Source organism: Anser anser (assembly GCF_964211835.1).
Source record: "Anser anser genome assembly, chromosome: 12".
NCBI classification, from domain to species: domain Eukaryota; kingdom Metazoa; phylum Chordata; class Aves; order Anseriformes; family Anatidae; genus Anser; species Anser anser.
Window position 1 is genome coordinate 9168520 of NC_139733.1, and position 18571 is coordinate 9187090.

At 42.2% G+C, this 18571-nt stretch overlaps 2 protein-coding genes across 14 annotated transcripts in view; one reads left to right on the forward strand and one right to left on the reverse strand.

The window, feature by feature from the left end:
- Positions 1-120: 120 nt before the first annotated feature.
- On the forward strand, positions 121-1992 carry UQCC5 (ubiquinol-cytochrome c reductase complex assembly factor 5). Of its 2 annotated transcripts, XM_083796371.1 has the most exons (3): positions 121-275; positions 385-537; positions 1639-1992. In XM_083796371.1, exons 2-3 carry the CDS (start codon positions 387-389, stop codon positions 1704-1706), a joined length of 219 nt encoding a protein of 72 aa, XP_083652497.1. In that variant the 5' UTR covers positions 121-275; positions 385-386; the 3' UTR covers positions 1707-1992. The 2 variants fall into 2 exon arrangements, with proteins under 2 accessions (XP_083652497.1, XP_083652496.1); XM_083796370.1 differs by lacking the exon at positions 121-275 and having other exon boundaries at positions 295-537.
- Positions 1993-5780: 3788 nt separating this feature from the next.
- PBRM1 (polybromo 1) overlaps positions 5781-18571 on the reverse strand; it is a 65435-nt gene continuing 52644 nt past the window's right edge. For 6 of the 12 annotated variants that reach the window (XM_083796325.1, XM_083796328.1, XM_083796324.1 and 3 more), the window contains 4 exons: positions 11932-12087; positions 9606-9676; positions 8171-8387; positions 5781-7821 (listed from right to left, as the gene is read on the reverse strand). In XM_083796325.1, the coding sequence (XP_083652451.1) occupies positions 7649-7821; positions 8171-8387; positions 9606-9676; positions 11932-12087 (617 nt within the window). In that variant the 3' untranslated portion in view covers positions 5781-7648. Of the gene's footprint in view, positions 7822-8170; positions 8388-9605; positions 9677-11931; positions 12088-12126; positions 16064-16855; positions 16936-18571 lie in introns of those variants that run through there. The other 6 variants (XM_083796321.1, XM_083796320.1, XM_083796322.1 and 3 more) reach the window with 3 other exon arrangements.

Here is an 18571-nt window from a genome sequence, read left to right on the forward strand (position 1 = left end):
CCGTCGCGCCCCGCTCCCCGCCCCGCCCCTCCCGGCCCCGCCGCGCGTGCCGGCCCGGCCCGGGCAGCCAATCCCCGCCGCGCCGCGCGAGGGGGCGGGGCCTCGCTCGCCCCTCCCCGCCCCGCCCCGCCCCACGCGAGGGGACCGGGGCGGGGAGCCCAGGAGCGCCCCGCCCGCTGCTGCGCGCGGCGCCAGCCAATCGAGGCGTGGCGGCGCGTCACGTGGGTGCCCGCGGCGTCCTGCCGCCCGGCGGCTCGGAGGGCCCGCGCTTGGAGGTGAGGGGGGGGGCGCGAGGCGCCGCCCGCGCTGATTGGCTGCGGGCCGGGGCCGGGGGCTCCATGGCCGCCCCCCCCCCTCCCGCCCTGTCCCGTCATGTCCCCGCAGCCATGTTGGTGAGCGGCCGCGTGAGGCGCCTCCTGCGGCGGGTGCCCGGCAGGCAGCGCTTCGGCGCCTACCGCTTCCTGCCCTTCTTCTTCCTCCTCGGGGGAGCCATGGAGTGGGTCATGATCCACGTCCGCGTCGGCAAGGAGACGTTCTGTGAGTGCTGCTCCGCCCGCGGGGCTCCGGGGGCGCCCCAGCCCCACGGCAGCGCGAAGGCGGGCTCTGAGGTTGGGGCAGGCTCACCGGGGCCGTAGGAGTTTAAACGGGGAGCGGGTTCCTCCGAAATGTGTTTCCTAATGAGGTAATGGAGCATGGAGCACCTCTCTCAGCTGACAGCAGTTCAGGCTCGCTCCCCGCTAGGAAGCCCTAACAGAAACCTCCGTGTCCTTCAGAACACGGAATTGAGCGTTTAGCTCCGTGTTATGTGAGAATACTCCCATTTTCGTGGGAGGTCTGTGTGAGTTTCCTGTAGAACAGAACAGCTTGACACGATTCCCACAGCTGCTAAGCTTACTGCAACCAAAACTGCTCCCGAAGGCTTGGGCGTGCTCAGGTTTTTCCATCTAACCCTTCTGAGGCACACCTGTGTAGCAGTAAAGGCAGGTAAGAACCCAAAGCACATCATCCGTGTGGCAGCTGTTACACGTCAGCCCAAGCCCCGGTCTTTTTTCTCTGAAAAAAATGCTGTGCCTAAATGATTTCGTAATACAGTAATAATGCTGTTCCGTAATCCATGCAAGGTAACAACGTACAAGACTGGTAACCTTTTTATGTCAGTGAGAGTTTTTATTTGGTGAGGGATATTTAGGGGTGATCAGTGTGGGGAAGGCAGGCAGAACAGCTAGGAAGATCAACACGAGTAGATACCTCTGTTTTTAGAAATAGCTACAATACTGAGGCCATGCTGAGTCCTCAGGCATTGGAATTTGTCCCTGTAATTTAATTTCCTTTTAGCTTCAGCTAGTTTAGGCAGTTATGGTTTTAATTATCCTCATGAGAAAGTAGGAAAATGACTGTATCGCTCTGGAAACTTAGTTTTCCTATAAAAATATTTAATCAAGACTGAGGGGAAGAACTTTAGCCTGGATAGGAGGGAAATGAGCTATTTTTAAGTGGTAATAAGGATTCATGTTGTCTCCAGTTGCCTGTTGATGTCTGTAAGAGGAAATTGGTTTGAAAAGTTTGAGATGACAAGATTCATGCATTTAATACCATCTTGCTGTTGAATAATGCTAATAAAATCTCTTTTTGCCGCAGATGATGTTTACCGCAGGAAACGATCTGAAAGACAGTACAAGGCAAGGATGGACAAAAGTGAATTTTAGCTGGAAGGTTTCAAGGGGAACATCCTGACAGCTTCAGTCGCACCAAAGAAGCATTGCTGCCGTGGTGTTGGTAGGGGCAAAATTTTGTCTCTGCAACATGAACTGTAGTCTGCAGTTTGTGAGGTATGCTCTCAGATGGTTTTGGCAGATTATTCTACATCTGCTTCTTATCGTGAACGTTTTATGTCTAAACCGAATACAGCAGAGAGAAGTTCATTGTGTTTAGACCTTTGCCACCTATTTAATTTTTTTTCAGTACTTTTAAATAAACTGAACTGAATAAACAGTCTGGCTACAGCTTTTCTTTGCTTGATGAAATGCTGTTGTTGTGACAGCACCACTGGGAGAGAACTGAGTTACATATTGCATGCATTCATTTTTAATTAGTTTGCTTTGTACTGATGGAAGCTGCTCTCATGTCTGATTTTTCTTTCCAGTGTAGTGAAATTTCAAAGTAGATAAAATAGGACAGACTTAGAGCTCAGTGCTTGCTTACTCTGCCCCCACTCTTTGGAAAGTCATTGTGTATTTAGGCTCTGCTGGGTACATGCACAGTAGCCGGGGTGATGACTAACAATAGAGAGAGGCAAGGGCTGAGGGGAAGAAAAACCTGATGCTTTACCTGTTAACAGACACAGGTTTGGAGGAATGTGCCACAGCAACCATGGCACCTGAATTCTTGTTGCAGGAGGCGTGCCTCCCAAAGAAGGAGAGGAGAGCTAACAGCAGTCCTGGACTGCTTTTTCAGTTTTATTCCCTATCACAGCAACGCTAGACCTCATGAGTGTGGAGCGCTAGACCTCATGAGTGTGGAGCATGTCAGTGACTAGGCATTAGTGTGACTCTGGTACGATAATTGCATTTATTAATGCAATTGCTTTTATTTCTGATGATTTGTGTATATGCTGACAGTTCCCCAGGAGGCCAATTCTTAACATCAAAGCACCAGCCTAAAAACAAAACCCAAGGGAGCTGATATACTTAAACACATTCTTATGCTAACACCTTGTAGCCTTTTTCTACAGGAGCAAGTTTTCAATTGACATAAGAGAGAACCTCAGTTTACATGATCTTACAGTGCGGTTACTCAACTTGCAAGCAGAAGGTACCCACATAACTTTGTGCTGTGCCTTCTAGGGACTTGATCTGGAGAACTAGTGCTGTCTGAGTTTTCAGGCAAAAAAAGAACTGGCAGAGAACTGAAGATGTGGCTATGCCCTCCATGCTCTGAGTGGACAGCAAAGGAAGTACTGGGGGGGGAGGGGAACGTCTATTTGAGAAGTAATAACCTCACTTTTGGCTTTGGTTCTGAGGTGGAGCCCAAGTCCACGCAGGCATGCACAAGATTGTTTTTGCACTCATTGATCATTCCACTGCCACAAATCCTGACAGTAGCACCACATACAGTGAAACATTAGCAGAAAACCACATTTTGAAAATTGTTGCGCTTTAGCTCCATCTGCCTTTGCTCTTAGAGCCTTTTGGAACTCTCTCCTGCTGGTTCTTGGTTTCCATATCGTTGTTGTTTTAAGAAGCCTTGTGCCCTAGTTTCCTCTCAGCGCTCAGCCTGCTGCGAACGCTTCTCCCTGTGGCTTCCCATAGCACTCCTATAATAGCAGGAGTGTTTCACCGACCTCAGCAAATCAAGGCCTGTTTTTTCATGTCAGAGCTCTTTCTTATTTTGTGGCACTGTTTCCCATTTGCAGCTGAGAGCACCAGGCATGTCTGGAACTTAGCTTAAGGTGTCTCCAGTTAAGTTTAAAAAGCAAGGCAGGACTGCCAGTCACTTACGAGGAGTTTGGTGTCAGGGAGTTCGGTGTCGCTGATCTTTGCGACCACTGCAGGAGTAAAATCCTTCTCTGAGTTGGCATCACACCCTTTCAGCCACGAGGCAACAGATCTGCGATGACAGGAGATGAAGCTTGACATTTAGAGCTCTGGAACTGCATTGCCAATTCCACAATGCTTGCTAGCACTGATCCTTCTGCGCTCTCCAATTTTGCCCATCTCTGACACTGGAAACAGAGTAGCTGGAGCACCCTGGTCCCAGCCCATTCCCGTAGCAGGCACAAGTGGGAATTTAGGATCAGTTTTAATCTACACTCACTCTTCAACCCTCCATAGCTCAGACCAGCGCTGGAAACAGCGATGTTTCTGTTAGATGCTGCAGGAGTAGCCAGGAACACAGCTTTCAATTTAAGTACTGCTGAGCCCCTGCCAGTTCTGGAGTTGAGCACGTCTCTTCAGCCTGCAGGGAGTTCACTTGGTGTCAGGTCAACATCTACAAACGGCAGCCTCGGGTGTTCCCTTCACAGCAGCCACAGAGAGAGATTCTGAGAACAAGGAAAGCATTTGTGCTGCAGGCTCTCCAGATTATGCAAGTCAGGCCGATTTAGATGTCAAGCATGGAAAAATTCAATGCGGTAAAGCAGCTGAAAGCAGTCACGTGCAAACAAACCCCGATACTTAGGACTAAGCAATGCTGCCCACCGCTCCAGCACTAGAGAAGAGACAGGCTCACGCTGACCGAGTGACCTGGGGGAAGCCATGGAGCTGTTCATCAGCCCTCTCCCTCCTGGAACAGGCTGCCTGGGGGCTGGGGAGTCTCTTTGTCTCGTTCAAAACCCACCTGGACCCATTCCTGTGGGACCTGATCTGGGTGTTCCTGCTCCGGCAGTGGGATTGGACCAGGTGATCTTTCAAGGTCCCTTCCAATCCCTACCATTCTGTGATTCTGTGACTTCCTGAGGAGTTTCCTTAAATCCTTATTGGATGCTTGTGCTTGGCACAAAGCATGAGGATTATTTATAGTCCTCCCTAAATCATCTGATGAAAAATGAATTTGGGCACTCCCTGTGGAGACAGTTGCAGACCTCATGACCTCCCATCACCATTTTTTGTCCCGGGCTGCAAAGCACCCTGAGCTTACCCAGAGCCAAGCCCAGCCACTCACTGGTGCTGCTGCATAACCCGGGGGTTTCGCCTCCAATTGTTTTCACATTTCTCCTGCTGTCTCCTTTACTGGAAGTTAAGCTGTGGGGCTAGACTTCTGCACTGGATTGCTGGAGGAGTTTCTCCAAGGAATGCCAGAGACTGGGAATCTCTTCGCCCAGGACCACCAGATCCTCGTGCACTGCAGTAGCTGGGTTTTTGGTTTGGTTTGTCAAATTAGACTTGCTGGTATAATGCAGCAAACAAAAAGAATACAAAGATTACTGATCAGAATATTTCACGTGCCATTGAAGCAGATCCCATTTCTTGATGTTAGAAGTACTCGAGCATTTTGAAATACTGCTCCCATTTAGTGCTCCTGCTGCCGATAGAGTGCTACGTATATCTACAGATGATCTTCAGCATCTCAATTGAGCAAATAAAATGTGAACAATGATTAGAATTCTCAGTGGAACTGCACCATCAGGTTTCAGAAGGGTGGAAGTTCTGTAAAGCTGGCAGCCTGCATGAGAGGCTGTGTTTATCCCCTGGGTCCAAGACAGTAATGCATGTTAATTAAATATAATGGTATCTGTTCTGGTTGCTTAAATAGCTCTTTGTGAATCATATGTCAGAGGCATCTCAAGATATACGAGGTCACTATCACTTAATTTTTCTTGCCATTGGTGTTATTAAAGAAGATTTCCATCTTGTTTTGTAATTTTACTGGGTAAAAGACACTTTTTCCACATTATTTTTTTAAATTTCCTTCATTATCCAGCTACATAAAAGACAGTCCTGAACGAGGTTAGCTTCCAGCATGAAAATAAGGCTTGCTGTTTATTTTCAAAGCAACTACTGCGGAGGCAACTGGAACTGACTGAATCTTATCACCTCTACTCAGCTTGTTCCCAGTCCACCATGTATTTTCTCAAAGCTTACTACAGTTCGTTCATCCTTCTGGCTTTTTTTTTCCTCCAACTTCACTGTTCTTGTCACCTACCAGACATGCCTTGCAGCACACAGGACAATATAAAAAGGATTCTTTACCCACATACATCCATGCACATACCAAGGACTCCATAAAATCTGGATCAGCAACTGCCAGAATTACTTGAAATAAAATCCTAACAAAAGTCTTGATGGGACACTCAAACCTGTTTAATCCAAAACACTTTGCAAACTATTTTTATTCAAATTAAAAAGACTCAGGTAAACAAAGTGATGGTACATACATGTTATACACCTGGCTATCAGCTTAACTTTCGGGAGTACAAGGTCTAATGAAAAGCCAAGCATGGATTAACCAGGTCTGAAAACATACGCTGAAAAAAAAAAGTCACCAACATCAATTTTTTTTTTTTTTTTTTTTTTTTTTTTTTACAGAAACAGTGAATTTTCTCATGGAAGGGGACTGAGGAAGAGAACAAATAATTATTAGTCATCTTCAACTGGTTTATGAAAATACCGGTCCTAGATGAATCTATTTTCCACTCTCTCAGAAGAAAAAAAGAAAAAAAGTTATTCTTTTGGACTGAGTTGCAGTAACCATGTTCCTGCCAACAATTTCTTTCAAATTAGTATCACCTTCCCACTTATTTAATGCAACCCAAAATTATTCTTTTTCTACAGTCAAGTATGTGAAAGCATTTACTTTCAAGCAAATAGCTTTGCAGTCCAAAAGGTTGGTTAGTTACAAGGACAGTTAAGTCTTCAGCAGAAGGCAGTCACAACCCTGAAATTTGGCAAGAGGAGTCTATACACACCTTACTTTGCTAAAAAACTAACCCAAAAACCCTCTGAAGGCTGCAATGCGGGTACTCTATTTCTCCGACGTACTAGGTATGTTGAAGTTACGCATACAGTACTATTATAAAGTTACATTTGTGTGTCCAATTTCAAATTTTGCATTGCAAAACTTTCGTTAACGTGAATCAATACACTTAGAGCATAGAAAAACATCTTATAATGCCCAATCATAAACAGAATGTGTGTGAATTTAAAAGCATCAAGTTACTCCACTAACAAAAGAACTCAGCTTCTCCTCTAACTTACCTTCCAAGACCTGAACTGGTTCACAGTTCTGGCCCCTCGCACCTGCAGACTGAATTGCAGCGGGAAGCAGCTTTGCCTTCTCTGCTCAGCGTTAGGGCATCACAGAACCCCCAGAACAGGTCATGGCAGATGAAACGTTTCACCTCCCACGGGCGTGCCCAGCATAGGTATGCCGTTACCGATTTAGAATCATAATGGCCTTGGCTACACAATTAAATAACTAGACAGGATTGGACAACACTAGCAGTCAAGACAGCCTTGTCCTGTCCGCGCTAGCACTTCCACGATCGCCGTGGCCCATTCAGCTGCCTTGATATTGACTTGAAATGTGATTTTGCTCTAGTGTCAACGCACTCCTTACCTTTAGCTTCTTTCAAAGAGATCTTCCCTGTTCACATCCAACTGAGATTTCTGCCGGAAGCGGCTAGCACACACAAGCACATGTACACACTTTCCTCTAGGATGTAAACTATGACTAACTTCACATTCCATTGTACCAATCTGTAAATACTTTGTTTTCTATTTTTCTTCTTTTATATAAAAACAATGGCATCAGATTCTCAGCAATAAAGTATAAGAAAGATGAATCCTTGACTACAGTTAACCAATTATGAAATCGCCTTTCAAACAAAGGAAACATATGCAAAAATCCGTGTATTTGATCAACTTAATATAACAAACACAACTTAATATAACAAAATTAATCAATATATCAATATTGATATGTTGATATATATCAATATTGATATAATTATCAATATAACAAAATTAATCAACTTAATATAACAAAAAGTGAAATATGCTTATTAAAAGTGTCCTTATATAAAAATGGTCTTGCAATGTACAGTAAAATGCAATACAAATTATTGTTGGTTATCTCTCCCCACCCAGTAACTAAAACAGCTATTGTTCCACAAAACTCCTTATATGCCGGTATCAAAGAAGCAATAATGCAACTAAACATTTTCTATATTGTATGCCTGACGGATATTGAGGGTGTCTCGTAGCATCAGGTCTCGAAGACGCCATAACGCATCGGCCATGGTGGTGTGAGCCCCTTTACTTTTCAACCAGTGTGACGGGAGACGGCTCTCTTGTTCTTTTGATAAGTGGATATCTCGCCTTCGTGCTGAAAGGTTAAGAAACAGCCCAATTATCTACTGACTTTGATAAATTTGCCTCGCCTTTGATATTCACCACAATTTTTCAGGAAAGAAGGAGAATGTAACTCCACAGTATTTCTTTTACCCCCCAGTATTTGAACCCATACAACTCGTAATTAGATTTATACAGCATCAATGGAATTAGCCTACTAATAACATATAGTTAGTCTGTCAGTTTAACAATTACTTGCATGTGTACGTTTTATTAAGTAAGCAGCAGATTAATTTAGCATTTTCCATAAAAGCCAAAAATATTAACGGTTACAAAAAAGTGTTTCTGTATGGAAACATCCCGCTGTGTGTCAAAAGCCTTACCTGCAAGGGTCTGGTCCCACTTGCTGATGCTATTTGATTCAGCACTAAGTCCCTCGATGTATTTCAGATAGGCTTCAGAATGAAGAAGCCTTTGTGTCTTTGGTGGAGGGGAGACAAACATGGGAGTTGAGGGCTGCTGCATGACCGGCTGACTTGCTGGGCTCTGGCCTGGATACGGAGGGGGCGCCTGCTGTCCTGGCGGGCCAAGGATTCCTATCTGCAACAACAAAGCAACGGAGAGATCTAGGGGAACTGCAGGGAAGCCAGTTCACATCTGTGCATCAGATCATCCTCATACAATGGAGTTTTGGTTATAACTGAAGGCACAAAGAAAATTTCACTGGAAGACAACCCGCTTTGGCCACGGTTACCTGGGGAAGTCACTGAGATGCACAGAGAGAAGATGTATGAACGGACCATATTTAACAACAAACATGTTCTCATTACTACCACCATTTCTCCTCTCTCATATTACCCTTAACTGCTATTCTTCCTCCTTTTTATTTCATGTTCTCTCACACTTGACCACAAAACCTGTGATGTGCAAGGTGTAGGGTTTAATCTTGCTTTAGGTACCTCTACAACATCTAATACTTATCCCTGGAAGATTAGGATGCTTCTACCAAAAAAAAACAAACCACTAATTGCAGTCAGGCTAACATCACAGTCACGCAGAAATCCCTGACACACAGAAGAACCCCAACTGTTGTGATTAACCAGCAGTTCTCAGAACTCTTAACAAAGATGACCTATGGTCTGGAATAACTCAGTGTCATGGCACACGTACTCTACTCCACTTTGAGTTTCTTTATACCCCCTGGCAAAAATCATGTTTCTCTTTATAATGCAAATGTTTAGTCAATACAATTTCAAGTGTGCTGGACATTTCATCTGTATTCATCTATACCACATTGAGAAGGAACATCTGACCATCACTGGCATCCGAACCCCCAGGTTCTGAACTGCCAACCAGCATCTGCTTTGTTGGTTTGTGAAATCTGGGAGCAAGCAAAACGGCTTTTACCCACTTAGCTGAGAAATGGCTGAGGAAGCGCCAAAGCAGCCCCGCTGCATCAACAAAGCATGCAAAACCTAAATTATCACCAGTTTAACAGTTTGTATTTTACAAAATTACTTGTATTAGTTCAGAAGAAATTAAAAAAATAAAAAAAAAAGAAAAACACAGTCTTGCTTATACTGCAGGGCTCATTCCACTAGGCAGAACCTAATTAGTGTAATAAAAATTCAACCAAGAAATACAAACATATATCCTGAGTGTAAGATATTAACTGGTTCTAAATACATCAGTGTACATTTGGAATTTATGTTCTCCCTGGGAAAGGCTATGTGCATTCATTACATGTCTTAACTGAGATCCCATTTAAATGCTAATTCAAAGCCTTAGAGCCTCATAAATAATGCAAAAATGACTCACCTGCTGTCCAAACGGACTTGCTCCAGGTGCTGGAGTGCCTACCATGGGGGACACATTTTGGCCTATAACACCTATATTCCAAAATATAAAACAATTAGTCTTATTTCAGAGCAGTGAGAAATACCTATTTGGTCTTCTATAATCAAATTTATACTTGGATATCATTGCTTAAAGCTATTTTAAAAACATTTAAATACCCCACTCTCCCCCAATAAAAAAACAAAACACTTTAGAAATTTCTGAATGAAGGAAAAAAAAAAGACAAGACAACTACCCAACATTAATATGCGGCCCCTTGAATTCATTTAACTAAAGAAATGCAAAATTATTTTTTTTCCATGTTCCTTAGGGATTGCCTAACTACATCCTTTAGTTTATAATATGCACCTTTGGCTGAACAGAAACTTCCTGGAATCCTTAAAAATAAACAAACAAAAAAGAACAATAAAAAAGGAAAAGCTGTTTTGCTTTAGTAACATTTCCTTGTGTTCAATTTTATAAAACACATTCATAGTAGGAAGAAAGCCAAGACATTACAAAAATTCTGTAATATCTCACTAATAAAAAACACCACTTGCAGGTTAAGCTTAAATAGTCCTATATGTATGAAACAGATAACATTTGGAGGAAAAAATAATCCTGTTAGTTTTGTTTTTTTTTTTCTTAACTACATGAAGTGGCACAGAATATAGCAGATACCACCCACATACAAATCTGAATGAGTCATGCAGTTCCTGCTATTTTCTATACAGATGCTTTGGTCAAAAAAAAAAAAAAAGAAAAAAAGAAAAACCCCAAAACAAAAATCACAACCAAACAAAAAATAAATCAAACCACAACAATAAAAAAGAAAAAAAAAGAAAAAAACAAAAAACAGTTACATATGTTGCTGCTTTTCTTTCTCTTCATGCCATTTTACACAGTCATTCATTTGAAAAGCTGCACAATAATTATGGTCTTCGCAAGGGTTTAATTTGCATGCGGATTTCTGTACCAGTGATCAGAAGATGTGTCACTGCATTTTGCACACTAAAGCATATATCTAATCAGTTTTCCGTTTGATTACAGCCTCCATTTTAAATGCATCTGTACTAACAGCAAGTCAGAAGTTGGGAAAAACACTGATGAGGCAAGTTGTGGAATACAGTACAGATTTTTTTTTGGTACAAAGCAGATAGGTTTGGAGGAGGGCACCCTCCCCTTTCCAGTGTTAGAGCTTCACTGACCCTTAGCCCACCCAGCCCGATTTAGCACCACTTCACGTGTGGTCCTCCACTCCTGGGCATTATTTGTTTTTTGTTTTTTGTTTTTTTTCCTCAGCCAAGTTCTCTCAGTTTTATACATCGTACACACAGCCCGTTTCTCCAGTTGGAAACATTCTTCAAAGAAATGCGTTGTCCTGGGTTCACCTCCCAAACATTTGTATGCTGCTGTTGTGTGCTTCAATGTCACTGTCCTGGTGAGTCGGAGGCAAGCTCACGCTGCTGTTTTCCTACTCCCTCTACATGACATTATGGTGAATCTTACACATCAGCAATGATGCAAACTGCACGCCTAACACTGATGGATTTAAAAAAAAAAAAAAAGGCAAGCAAGCAAACAACAACAAATCACCACAACAATTTACGTAAAGTCCCAACAGAGGTTCTGATAAACACAGTTGCAAATGGGGTAGGAGAGACAAATGAGACCACTTTTGTCCACAGCTTGTTCAAACAGCTGAACATATCGGATGCATGTCTTTTAAACAGCCACGAGTTAGCAGGGGTAAAAACTGAAAAAAATCCACAGCAAACAGGACAAGAGGGCAGATGAACATTTTTCCTCCTACACTGAAAAAGAGTTCAGTAAGGAACGAGACCAATAAATTCCATTTCAAACTTCATTTGAAAGTCATTGATTTCACTTGAATAAGGGAGGGAGTGGAAGGATGCTGTTCAAATGAAATAAGGATATGAACTGGCTGATTTCAATTTTTCAGACTTCTGATAAGCTCGTGCACAGTTGTCATTCTTTTGTTGTTGTTTTTGTTGTTGTTGTTTTTTTTAACTGGAGCAGAACCACTGCTGGAGCAGCATCACATTTCGCCAGTAACCTTTTTGCTGCTGGTGTACTGGACGTGTGTTGCGCCAATGGAAACGCTCTGCATGCACCCCATACATTCAGCAGTACGCTGTGCACGCTGCGGCTACAAACCTGCCGTGTTCAGACACAATTAAACAATTACGCTATGACCAAAACAAGCTGCAGATAATTTCTGTAACAACTGGTTAAATTGCAAGTACATGAAAATGAAACAAGGAGCGAATGAGGATGACATTCTTACCGGGTGGTGGGATGCCTGGGATGCCTGGCATACCTGGCGGAAGTTGGTGGGGTGGGGGCACCCCTGGGTGAAGTGGCTGCATGCTGCCCATGCTAACAATGCCATCAACTGGGCCCTGCAAAGGTGGCAGCACCGGTGGATAGCCACTTATCATGCCTTGAAGGACACAACAAATTTCAAACATGCATCAATAACATGCAGTATGATCTACACAGTAAGACATGCACTATCCACAAAAAAAAGCACCTTTAGTACAGCAAGACGATACTACAATTAGTATCTTGCAAAAATGAACAAAAATAAAAATAAAGTTATAAATATGAAATGCTACACTTTTGATGAATTAGTATTTAGCGTATCTGTATGTTTCTCATGGGGCAATAAATGCTGAATATTGAGACATGTTAACACAAGGAGTAAATTCAGCCGCAATTAAATGTTACTAACGCAAGCAATTTTAACACAGCTTAAAGCTCTGCCATCTGCATACAGATTACGAGCACAACGCTAACTACACAAGCTTCACCAGCAGCCCTACTTCGTGGGCTACCCTGGAGACCAAACTTGACTGGAAAAAGTAAACATCTATACATGTTTATGCAGTGCATATGCAAAATTAACTTTTAGAAGTCCTAGAACATTCATATACTTAAAACTAAAGGTACTGACGTGTGTTTTTTATAAAACCATCTTCAGTATGAATTTAAGAAATAACTAAAACTTTAAACCTGACAGCACTGGATATGCTTGCTGGGCTGCAGTGACTTACGCTCTCCATATCTGACTGCAGTAAAAGGGTCTACAAGGAGCACATACGGTCCCTCACTGAATTTCATTCTCAACGTTTTCAAAGTGTCTTAATAAGGAAAACAAAGATGCAACCAAGATGATATTGTGCTGCTCAAAATGTTAGTTTTCTGCACATGGCGGAAGAGGACAGTTTGTTCTGGCTTGGGCTCACGTTTGTCACTGTCTGTTAAGTGAACCTACATAAAGCATCTGCACCATAGTAGGCCCTAGTACTTAACTTGCCTGTTTTCTTGCTTATTTTCTATGCTTTTAATGAATGTGTTGTCAGAGAACCAAGGAAGGGTGTTGGAAAGACAATGGAAAGATGATAGGGGACAGAAGCAGGTCGTGAGATAAAAGGTAAGTTTAGAAATGTAAAATTGCTGGAGTTTCTGTAACTTGTTCCAAGAAACCACTTACTGAATCTTTGCCACACTCCAAGTAACTCATAACAGAAACTTTCAGAACAGAGATTTCTGGAATAAAACTGGCCAGAAACTCAACGTCAGCTCTGCCTGAACATCTTCTCATCAAAGCTGTTGTGAGCTCAGGATCGAAACACCTTAAGCAGCTCCAACACACAAGCTGAATTTGTCACCTGCTCAGGAGAGTTACAAAGGTGAGGAACCTGAAATTCCAAAGCTTTACATTGAGCAAAGAACTGAACTTCGTAAAACCTTCATTTTCTTCTGAATGCACAGGACACCTAGATCAGCACTTACTAAATAGCTCTTTGGTACCTATTTCAAATATCTAGAAATTATCTGTACCTCTTTATCAACACAGTGAAATCCGTATTCCTAATGGGAGAAGTAAAAGAGGAAAATAACAGAACTATCCCTAGAATAACAGGCTTTCACTGTAGCTCCTGCCTGGTACTTCCACTGCACCCCAAGCAGCAATCACATCTTCAGTTCACTTACAAACAATTCTGAAGCTTTTAAAGAAAAAAAAAAACAAAACACCAAAAAACACCACAAAGCAAAAACAAACCTCCAACAAAACAAGCCCACCCTTGTCAATCACAAAAGCTCATTTCTACCTTTCCAAACAAAATATGTAACAGCTGACTGGAATAGTAACACTGTAGACAGGTGCCCATGAGAAGTTAGTTCTTGTAGCTCACCCCAAGTTTCTAAGTGCAGCCGCTTTCATACCCCATATGTGACTTACCATTTTGATTTTAAACTAGTAAACTTGGGCAAACTATTTTCAGCTCCTACAGCTGTTATTTACTCTTTCTCCCCCCTCCACTTTTTTTTTTTTACTACAACAATAGAAGTTTAAATAAGCTTTTGTAATACCTGAATTTAAAAGCAACTACAGCACTGTGCACTAAGAGAAAATGTATCTCAAAAACGTATCCAGTTTTCTTGTACCTGTGGGCCATAAACAAGTGATGAAGAAGTTCTCTAAAACAGAGAAAAGCAACTGAATGCTTTCCATGGCTTAAAGATGGAGGAGGATGTAAAAAGTCTCAACAGAGTAAGGCACTTCCAAGTAAGACTTGTGGAAACCAAAAGAAGGAAGATGCATTTTTCAAAACAGGAAAAAAAACAGCAAGAGTTGATAAAGAACCACTTGATCATCCACTTAATGAAGTATTTCACAATGACAGAGTAAAGAGACCTAAGAGGGTGAACTGTAAGATGATGGTCTTGAACAGAGGTATGCTTTTGAGGAGGCTGCCACAGGAAGGAAGGTAACACGTGTGGTTTGCTGAAAGCCCAGCTGTTGGAAAGCTTTTAAGAAAGTGTTAATAAAAGTATTACTGCCTATCAATACCTACCTCCAAAAAAAAAAAATGGAAAAGCAACACAATACCAAAAAACAAGAACCAAATCAAGAAAAAACAACCACGAGATGATGACATTTCTATGCATTCTGGATTGAAGTACATTACTCACAAAGAAGACTAGTGCTGGAGATTTTTTTTTTTAAATATATGCACAAAGATGTGCACACATACACCAACTGTTCAGAAAAATCATCACTGCAAGACAAAAATCTACAAGGTGTTCAAAGAACAAAGTTTAAAAAATAAACAAAAGAACAACCAAAAGAAATACGCAATTCAGTGTAAATGAATGCTTTGTAATCTGGAGACCATGAACTAAACAAGGAATGCGCCTTCTGTCTAAACATCCATGCAATCTATTTTCTGAAAAATGTTTTAGAGACCATGACGAAAAACACTTCAGGCTGTCAGCTCTAAGTATGGCCACAGCCTGCAAGACATAGAAAAAGAAAAATGACAAAAGAGTAAACGGAATAATTGGAATGCCATAAGGGAAATTTAAAACAAACAAAACAAAGCCAAAACTAAACAAAAAAAAAAAAAACAAACACACCAAACCTCCAAATATTCATTTTTACCTACTCAGCACTATTTTGACCTTGACTGAAACTACCCAGCTATTGCTAACCAGAAATGGGGGAAGGAGAACAAACTATCAGGTCAGACCTAATTTGTTCTCTCACAGATGCAAGGCTGATTCCCATAAAAGACTCTTCAGATCTGATCTGGAGATACTTCTGAGCACGCTGCCTGTGAACTCAAGTCAGACTATGACTGGCAATGAACACAGCACCCAGCAACAGGGACCACGTGGAAGAGTTCTCTAAACTGGTCTGAAAATCACCTGATAAAAAACAGTAACGTTGGGATTTTGTACTTGTATTTGCAATGACACCAGAACCTAGACTACAACACTTATATCCAACTAGCAATTCTTGTGCTTGGATTTAAAGCCTGGTTTGGATTTCTGTTTGCCTTTCACCTCCCTGACAATTAAAAAAAAAAGTCATTTGCCTCCTGCTTTACCACTTCCACTGGTGCCACATGCACTAGAAGAGTATTCAGCTCCCTCCCCTCCTGCCGCAGCAGGACTAAACGTGACCTCGGCAAAGCACAGCGAATAAACACGACTGCACACAAACAGAACAGGCCTACCGCCCGAGGAGGAGCCTTTCTCTGCGCTTTCAACAGGCTACTCGCTAGTGGAGCACGTAACGTGGGACCGCCAGCCCACTGCTGAGGCTACGTATAGTCATCATGAAGAAAGACTGAAGAGGTCGAGCCTTTTCTTCCGCAAGAACAAAGTGACCCAAGAGAGTGTTCAGAGTTATGAAGGGGGTTGATATAGTGGATGAGGAAAAAATGGTCATAGCTCCTACGTTTTACCTGCAACGGGTGTCAACTGCTGATTGAGCATCCCCATTGGTGTTGGTGGCGGCACCACCCCCATAAGAGCCCCGACAGGAGTGCCTGCCCGGGGGGAGGGATTCTGCTGCTGTGCTGCTCGCTCTCTCTCCTGCTGCTCAGCAACTTTAGCTGCCCGCTCTGTAAAAGTATTTTAGATTTTCAGTTCTGTTTTGTAACCCAGAATTTCAAAATATTATCTGTTCATTAAAAAGGACTAGTCAAACACTGGCATAGTTTAGTCAAATATAAAGTAGAACAGATGAATCTTTGTATACAGCATATGATTTGATTTCATGTGGCTGCAGCTAAGACTTTTAGAGAACCTTGCATGAAAAATAGTCCACAAAGTTTTATCTTTTTCTAAAAAAATAAAATAATAATAAAAAATAATAATAAAATAAAAATTTAAAAAAGTCAAAGAACAAATTGGATAATAACACCAGTGTTACCAACATGAAGCAGCAGTCCAGCACTAGGCTCAGTCCGCACTAGGAGAACATGGCAAAACGTTCCCTCTTTGACACCACTGGCTCAGCTAAACCAGTCCCAGCCAAGGCCAGCAGCTCTCCCACAGACAGGAATTTTGAGCACCCTGTCTCAGACGTGCCCTAAAACAAGACGCAAATAGCAGGCAGCAGTGCCAGTGGTGGCCCGTTTCTTCCTGGGCTCCCCACTTCTTTTCTCGTTGTTGCATTTTTGGGGTTTAGTTGTTTATTTTTTTTATTACTGATGCAGCTGAAAAGCGGTGGCAAAGTTGGGAAGCACTTGCAAAGTTTTTCCCTAGTGTAGATAGGCCCTTAGTGTTTGGAACATAACAAGCAGCAGTTTGGTGAAGCAAAAATATTTTTCTTTTGCCTCTTTCTGTTGTTTTCCCCATTTTGGTCCCCTCTGAGCTTTTTTTTTTTTTTTTGCTGAAGATGTCTAACTCACATTGTGCTGCTCACTGGAGGTCATGTGTGTCCTTTGTACGATGAATCTGGTCATTATCTCAATCAAGTTTCTCACTGTGACTGCAAGAACAAAAGATCTACTGCAAGGGAATCTGACCAGAGGACAATTTTATATTAAGAGAAGGACAAAGGGTCATGGGAAGAAGAAAGAAAAACAAACAAAAAAAATCACCCCCACCTCCCCCAAAAAAAACAACAACAAAAAAAAAACAAACAAGCAAACAAAAAAGAAGATATACCAAATGCCCACTGAAGATGCTTTTAGGGCATGCAAGTTGCTGATTTGTTCACTCTGAACATCGTCTCTTACTGACGCAATGAGGAACAACAAAGGATAAACGAATGCAGCATACATCTCCAGCAAATTTTAACAACAGTGAATGCAGGACTAGAAGTTTTCTTGCAGCTGGTGGAAGATGAAAACTGCCACTAAAACAGCAATCAAGGTCCTCTGTCAAACAAGGCTAAGAAGTTCATCAAGGAGATAAAGTTATGAATGCATCCTGCCAACGTTAGACACTTTTTCCAGTATATGACTGCAAACATATATCACGCATTAGTCTTCTGTAGGACTCGTTTGTGCAGCATCTAGCACAGCATCCATACACTGAAAGACCAGTTTTATTTCAAAGGCATTTCCCTCCTTTTCACTCCTGTCATTTCAGGAAGAGATGACGACACACAGAAACTCCTAAATTTACTATAGGCAACTCATATGCACAAAATACAGGAGACATTTAAAGATAGATCCTGAAGTAGAAAAAGGAGATAATCATCTTAAGACCAGAGCAAGCGTTTAGGGAAAAGATGAAGTAGTTGTTCTGACTCTCACCTACGTCAGTTTAAAAAAAAAAAAAAAAGGTCAGACAAAAGCCAAAAGCAAAAGTTCTGGAGATACCCTGGTGAATGAGAGGTTACTGTTAAGCATTCAGTTTTATCAGACTTCAGACTTGAAGAAGGACCTGATGTAGGACAACACTTGAGCGTTACCTTGTCTGTCCATGTTGTGGCTGCCGCTGAACTAACAGATGGAACAACACTGCCAGAGGGAACCGAAGGGGGTGTCCGAAAGTTCAGCCTCGAACATTCACCTTAATACTCATTGAACCTAACCCCAAATCATTTAGGCTAGGACTTGAGATCATTCAAAAGTCATTTCCAACACAACACAAGAGACAGGAAAGAGACATCCTGCTTTGAACAAAGCTTCACCCTTAGGACAGGCCTTTGCCTCAAACCCCACGTATTACTTTATTTTATTGTAAGGAGTTTCCACAGCACAGTTAGCCATGCGGGCATTTTCAACACAGCCTGTTCTTTGATTAATGCTGCTAAAACCCAGCTACTACCCTGCACGTATAACAAATGAAATTTTCAGTGGGTCAAAATGAATCAAAAATGCAGACTGCTCTATTGCCAAAGCACGGAAAGACACTTTTCCGTTCAAGTGTCAAACCATGCCAGTTCCCTGCTCCCTGGTGCAGTGTCCACACTACAGAGCACATGAATTTTGACTTGTCACACGGGAAGGAGTGGAGTTTCTCTCCTTTCAAGCATGGTAATGAGTAAACAGTTTGGATGCTTTGTAACCCCATCCCGACCCCTCCAAAACAAAAGTAAGCCTAGTCCTAGGCAGACACCAAGCTGGAAAAGCTGCAGTCCGAGACTCAAAAGCTTTGGAAAATTTTAAGGATAA